At 42.9% G+C, this 7,149-nt stretch overlaps 1 protein-coding gene and 1 long non-coding RNA gene across 2 annotated transcripts in view; both read left to right on the top strand.

Moving 5' to 3' along the window:
- The first annotated feature begins 6 nt into the window (after nt 1-6).
- Nucleotides 7-1,191, top strand: LOC108448287. The gene is made up of 2 exons (XR_001864132.1): nt 7-164; nt 544-1,191. It is a non-coding gene; the product is annotated as an uncharacterized LOC108448287 (long non-coding RNA).
- Nucleotides 1,192-1,588: 397 nt separating this feature from the next.
- BTF3 (basic transcription factor 3) overlaps nt 1,589-7,149 on the top strand; it is a 16,500-nt gene continuing 10,939 nt past the window's right edge. Inside the window, exons 1-2 of the mRNA XM_008638615.2 lie at nt 1,589-1,672; nt 1,818-2,009. Of these exons, the coding sequence (XP_008636837.2) occupies nt 1,589-1,672; nt 1,818-2,009 (276 nt within the window). The remainder of the gene's footprint in view (nt 1,673-1,817; nt 2,010-7,149) is intronic.

Genomic DNA, 7,149 nt, shown 5'->3' with positions numbered 1-7,149 from the left:
AAAAAAAAAAAAAAGTGCAAGTCTGTCGCAAAGAGCAGGAGCATCTTCCCAGAAACCGTTCGGAAGGTCTAGGAGCTTCGCATCTTCCTGGGCTGCCCTCAGAGACGGGGTGCTGCTTGCCGTGGAAAGGAAGGGGGGAAAAAATCAGATCGGAGAGGGAGATGGTGAGTTAATAAACTTCAGACTTCTGTCCGCGGAATGGTTTAGAGACATCCTTTCCTTCCTCTCCCCCGTCACCCTCCAGAGTTTAATTTACTTAAGAATGAAATAAAATATCTCTCCATGTCGACCTCACAAGCTCTCAAAGAACAGCCTCCAAAACACACCGCTATTCTCAGTTTAATTGTAAGGCTATTGTTATTAGAGAGAAGCAGCTCCCTCCATTATGAGAAACACTAACAGAGAATTAGAATCTCTTTCGTACGCAAAGGAAGTAAATTCACTGTCCTTTAGAACGGGTCTTTCGCTTTAAGTAGGAGCAACACCCCTGAGAAAGAGACAGAGGGTTGCTTGCAAATTTAGTGGCACTGTTTCCCTTTACAGGTGATCTATGCGACGACAGAAGACCGGGGCCCCCTTCATGTAAGGCAGGGGGAAAAAAAGGCAACAAAAACTCCAGGAAAGAATCCAAACAAAATAAAACCCCCACAAATTTGGACAGAAATGCAATTACCACGGTCTTAAAAAGAAAGGCTTTGAAAAATCCCATCGTTCCCAGTTCTGGCAGGATAAACCACACTCAGGATCCGACTGGGATAGGAGCAAGGGAGCATTTCGTTCTTCGGCAGAAATCGTCGTGAGAAGGGCAGACTGATACATAAAGTCTTATTGATCACATCCCTCTTTTCAAACAACTCACACACCCAATTTCTTGAAATACGTTTTCAATATATTGTCCTAACCCAAAGCTACAAGCCACCCTGTTTCAAACCCAGCTCCATCGATTTACAACATAATCCTTTCTACTATTTCCATATAATCCTATTTACATTTTGCTCACTACTAAGGAGCCTGCAAGACAATACCACCAAAAGCTACAAAACAGGAAAAAAAAAAAAGAAAAAAAGACGATGGAAAAACCCCCCAAACCTCTAGATCCAGCAACTGACTACTTTTTTTTTTTTCTTTAGATAAAGAGACATCACTCGAGATTTACAGTTCATACAGTTAATAAAATCTCTCTTCAAATTAGTTTTGAGGTCCTGGGGCAAGCTACTAAAAGAAAGTTAGACAGGATTTTTCGTCTTCAAGGGGTTTCTCCTCTTTGCAAAGAGTTAGTGTTTTAGCTTTCTGCTTCCTTTTTTCCCCCTTTTATTATTTTTTTCTCCCAACCTGAACGTTAAAAACCGCCTTAAAAGAAAAAAATCATGCTCTTAACTATGAAGAACAGTGAAGTTTAAAAATGCACGGGGAAGAACCACTGTAGCGACAAACCAAAAGAGCCGGGTCTGCCCTCGATCCTCTGCAAGGAGGACGCACGGGTGTTTCACTGCGCGTGTGACACCGGCGGCTCTTCGATAGCACCGAGTTCCCGGGAGTCTCGGCTGGGGTGCGGCTCTTTTCTAGACGTGGCCACGTCGGGGTGGCCATGGGGAGTGATGGTGGGGACCCCTCTGGAAGGCTTGGGCAACACTGCAAGCTCTCGTCTGTCGATGCGGGGTATGCATGCTGTGTTTGTGGGCTGCTGAGATTTCTTTCGGGGGGTCAGTTGAGTCAGCCTCCAGTGCGGGCAGTTAAGACCTGATGTTACTTCAGTCCCTGGAGATCGCGACGTGTCTTTGAGTATCTTCTGATCGTTCCCGTCCCCAATCCGGCAGGTGCCATTTCAAAAGGGCAAGAAAGACAAGGAGGAAGGCGAGCAGAGGCGGCACAGCCGCGAGTGGCATTTCCCTTGGCAAGACCCGGCCAGCGGCGCGACCGGCACGGAGCGCCGGCTGTGGGACGCCGTGTGCCCGCGCAGGGGGCCCGGCGTGGCCTCCCTGCCCAAAGCAGTCCCGGAGAAAGGCAGGGTCGGGCAGGAATCCCCCGCTCAGCGACTGCGCGGGACCCCGAGACCCTAAAGAAAAGCAGAGTTCTGGAAGGGGCCTAAGAACAGTCCCCTTCGCGGAATGGCTGGAACTTCCTCGACCACCTTACCACATCCATTCCGGGCCTCTCTGCCCACACACCCTACCACCAAACTACCACCCTGGGCCCAGGATCTCGGGGGCTGCCTTCAAGAGTTTCCTGCTGGTTGTGAATGATCTGATATATCATGCACCTAAAAACACAGTAGCACAAAAGCAAGATGAGAAATACAGTTACCCAGCTAGGGTTTATCCATTTTTTATTGTTTGGGCATATTAATATTAGTAATGAATTTTAAACTAATATTAATTATAATTTTTAGTTATATATTATACACACAATTTCTTCATGCATATAAAGAACATCCACATTTTATCAGTGCAGCCCAGGATCAAAGCACTCTGGCAATCTATCCAAACAGTCCTGATGGCTCCTGCTGTTCAACCACACCCCTCCCTAGTGGCAAGGCTGGGTCCCCTCTGCCGATGTTTCCTGCAGGGCAGTAAGGACAGGAACATCTCCTTCAAGCCCTGTTCCTCACGTCCAAACCTGAGAAAGGTCTGGGTATTTGGGCAGCTCTCTGCTGCCCGAGGTGGCCAGAGCAGGAGCATTCTGGTTGATGTGGCGTGTCCAGGGATACTGGGCAGAAGTCAAACTGCGTGAACCTGCCATCACTTTCCCTTGATGTTTTCTTTATTCTGGGGGACAGTGTCCCTTGGGGTCCCACAGGCCACATATCCTTCTACAGTGAGGAAGCCTGTGCCCAGCAAGGCAGACAATATTGGGACAGGGAATAGATGAGCCTACATATCTTCCCTCATCCTTTATTCAAAATTGAAGATTACCCTGGGCACTAATTAGGGCATTTTCAAGCAGCCACACTGGCACACTGGCAGAAGTGCTATGAGTTTTCTGGAGCTGCAGAACTGGACTTTCTGTTAATGTATAGAACCATTTATTGAATGATTTACATTTTCTGCGAATGTAGTGTCTTGGGTCAAACACTGGACTGAATTCTGAGCTGCTTGTGTCATGGAATGAATAAATCCTCCAGCAATGACCTTGCAAAAGGATAGTGGTGTCCATGACAGAGACAATAACAGTGACAGCTGTAGTCTTCTTTGCCCTGTATAACAGTGACTGCCATTTTATCTCCACTTTTTTGGGGGTTTATCCTCCTCTACCCTCGCCATGTAGTTTTGCAGAAAGTAACACCTCCTTTAAGCCTTCTGTGGAGGTTGAGATTACAATGTCTGTGTGACCACAATGCATTGGAGAGGGTTGGCAGGAGACACCGGAAAAACTGAAGAAAAATCTGGGCTTCCAGCCATGCCTACTGCAGAAAAAGGATTTACCATCCTTGGAGGAGATTTCCCCTCTACCCTCATCAAACATACTTTTCTTCTTGACCAAGTTGGTTTGGTTTATTTGTTTGATGAGTTGGATTTTGTTGGGGTTTTGTTTTGTTTGTTGGTTAGGTTGGTTCGGGATTTTTTTCCCCCTAGTTCTATAATCCTTGCAGGGCATGTACATTTGTTCTGACAAATGTAAGTTACTTCCTTTAAGGCCCTTTGGGCTTTTCATTTCTGTAAAATGTGATTTAATGTTCTCACGATGTTCTGATCTTAAGGAGCATTTTTATCAGGTTAGACCAAGACACATCTAGCAGCGTAAACTGACTTCAACATCAGCTAAGACCAGATGTTTAGGGAAGAATATAGGAACAAAACAAGTGTGTAAAATCGATTTCTATCTGCCAGAAACCTGGGTTTCAAGCTGTTTGTTTGTTTGTTTTAAAGCAGAGATAATATCTGAATTTAATAGCCTGTGAGAGAATTTATTCCGTGAATTTGTCCAGTCATTTTTTGAAATCAAGTACATTAGTACCACTAAATATATTCAGTGGTGAAATACTCCTGGGATCTATCTATCTATCAGTGGTAAGAAGTGTCTCTTTTCATTTGCTTTAAGCAAGTCACCTGCTCATTTAAATGTGATGTGCTCTCATTTTTGTACTAGAACAGACAAGGAACAAGTGTGGTTAAATATTTTTTCCCTGCTGTTCATGGCTTTGTAAGTTCTAACACAAATTCTTTCACTTGCCACCTTTTTTACATACTGAGGAGTTCTCCTTCAGAATCACTGGACTATCACGGAAGATAAACGTCAGTATTTCTGACAATCTTTGTCATTTCCTCCACCTTTTTCTTTGTTCATCTCACTCCTATTATTTTCCTAGTAGTCCTTCAAAACAGCATGAGATACTTAAATTTGCTTTTCCAGTTTTAATTTCAACTTAAAATTTCTACTCTTTTAAGCCAGTAGCCATTTCCAATGCTGGTGGAAGAATATCAGAGTCACAAAATGAAGCACTGGCTTCCAGAGCTGATATAGCAGAGTACTTTTCATATGAACAAATCATGTTTGTTTAGGTTACTTTTAATTTCATAACTTCATCAAATACTGAAACCCTTTCTAATATTTTCCACATAAGCCCTAAATTTTTGTTGTAGACAAGCTTTAGCAAACTAGGAGGGAGATCCCATAATTAGTGTCTCAAATATTTGAGATATTTTCCATTTCATTCTGCAGAGATGGAAGTAGGAGTACGAAGGAGTACAAACTCATTCATATATGCAGTGACTATTGGCAGGTATACTCTTTTTTCGCTTAGAAATCCTTGGGGATAAGCTATATCGTGATCAAAGAAAAAGAAGATAAATCTAGAACTTAGTGGGTAATAGGTTCCTGCCAGGACTTGAGCAGAAATAACAGCTAGCTGTTGCAGGAAGAAGACCCTTGCCTTGTCCAGCCTTCCTGCCTCTTGCCACCTGTGCTCACATCTTACCTCCTGCTGAGCACCAGCTGGACCAGGAGGTCTAGAAAACCAAAGAAGTCAGATCCAGAATGAATAAGAATTTTGCAGCTGCCAAGGCATTAGTCAAAGGAAGCATGATGGCACCTACACTTCTAAAGTGGGCCAAATTTAGTCCTGATTCATCCTGGGCAAAATGTGATACATTACACATTTACATGTTGATGTTGCATCATGTTGTCTCAATAGTGTTTTGACTTGTAAGTGTCAATTTTTTAAAGACAATACAAAGACCATGGTCTTAGCAGAGGTCGAAACATTTCTGTGATCATGGCTTGAAGGATTCAAGTCCTCTTGAATTCTGCTGTCTTAGGTTACAGTGTAAGGTAATTATGTAAGGTAATTACCAGAAGTATGTATTCTATCACCATCTTCATAAAAAAGACGGTTTTTCTTGTTAAAACCAGGTGGGGCAGTGTTCTTTATCTCTTCCATGGCACATCCCTGATAACTCCCTCCAGGGGACATCTTCTGCTAATGAGCGATCAAGTCTCACTGCATGACTCATAGAATTACATCTCCCATTGTGTTCCAGGGGGAGGAACCAAGCATTCCTACCTGGATGTAATCTGAGGTTTGGAACACCGTGGGAGCACTATTCACTGGATTCCCAGAGGAGAAGAGCTCCATAATCACCACTGGACCTCCAGAAAAGGACCAGACTTTACTACAGGATCACTGGTTTGACAGAGTGACATTTATCACTCCAACAGGACTGCAGCCACCATTGAATTGGACTGCTATGACCACCCTGCCCGGCAGGGTGTCAGGTCATATCCTGACTCTGTCAGTTTAAGCCAGAGTTTCTGTATCATTGCCTTTATCTTAATTTTCCTATTAAATTGTAATTCTGACTTGGGATCTCCCACTGGTTTGCTTTCAAACTAGCACATCTGTGTATAGGATGCCTATAGGAATAATCCGTTTGTCTGTCTCTTGTCATCTGTGCATAAATTTAAGGTTTAAATCACCTTTTCCACACACAGTCAGTAAGGAATATGGTGGCTTCTACTTCTTACTTATTTTCTACAAGGTATTTGTTATTCACCAAGATTAACAGGCAAGCCTTTCTTGGTGAGATTTTACCAGTCTTATTAACAAGAACTCCCAAATATCCTGCAAAGCCTGCTTGAACCATGTACAGTGAAGGCAGGGGATTCTTTAAGTAGCACTGCTCCAACTACTCTCCAGCAGGACTCTGCAGGGTGTTAGAGAGGCAGCCCAGAGGTCGTAAAAGCCCAGGTATCTTGGGTTGCTGAGTTTAAAAGCCACAGGCATGGTGAGAAAAGGACACTCTTTGCTGGGCAGCAGTCTCTCTTCCTTGGCACTGAAGTCTATTACCGATCACTCCCTACAACTCAGAGGCAGATGAAAACAGCATCAGACTTAAGTTCAAACTTTCTGGGCTCCTGTTCAGTGCTTAAAAATTTCACATCCCTTAAAAAGTTAATTCTTCAATGAGTCTTATGTCTAGATATCTGGAGATGATTCCTTTTCGATTCATCTATTTTTAGTCTTCTACCTCATAATGCTGCTATTTTCCTCCATTAAATTACTAACACTTAGGGGTATTTTTTGTAATTCCTTAGTGCTTTTCCCCTTATGTTCCGCTGTTAAATACAGCATTCTTCTGAACAAATGTTTCCAAATGAAATTTTGATTATCAGATTTCCTTCGCTGCCTAAGGCTACTTTTTTTCCCCTTGCTGTCACTGATAATCAGGACATATATTACTTCACTATAGCCTGATCACTTATGTTTATGACCTGTGATAAGTTCCCTCAATATGATACTAACACCTCTCCTCAACAAGCCCTGTTATTAATTATGCAGCACTGGCCATGACTTTTAGAAGAGCTTTTCCACTGGCATTTTGACAGCAAATGTCATTCTTTTGCCCTTAAACTTCCATATAATTTAGGAAACAATTTTTCCAAGTAACCATTTTAATGATCTTCCTCCACTCTTATGCAGCTTCTGTGTAGATAATGAACTTTCCTTTAGCAATGTATGCTCTTTGATGGTTTTGACGTCATGACTTCCACCCTTTTTCAGAACTGAAAAGCTGCTTACTGAGCTCAGAGTCCCTTTCAGTGGTACAGCCCTTGGATCTGCTTCATTTCTCAGCAGAAGTTCTTCAGGTAAAAGTAAATCCAGCTTTAGGTTTATGTTCCCCATTATGCAACTACAAAAAAAAAAAAAAAACA

Source organism: Corvus brachyrhynchos, unplaced genomic scaffold, assembly GCF_000691975.1.
Source record: "Corvus brachyrhynchos isolate BGI_N302 unplaced genomic scaffold, ASM69197v1 scaffold467, whole genome shotgun sequence".
In the NCBI taxonomy this organism is placed as follows: Eukaryota; Metazoa; Chordata; class Aves; order Passeriformes; family Corvidae; genus Corvus; species Corvus brachyrhynchos.
The sequence above is the reverse complement of the archived record's forward strand: the minus strand, read 5'-3'. Positions and strand labels throughout refer to the sequence as shown.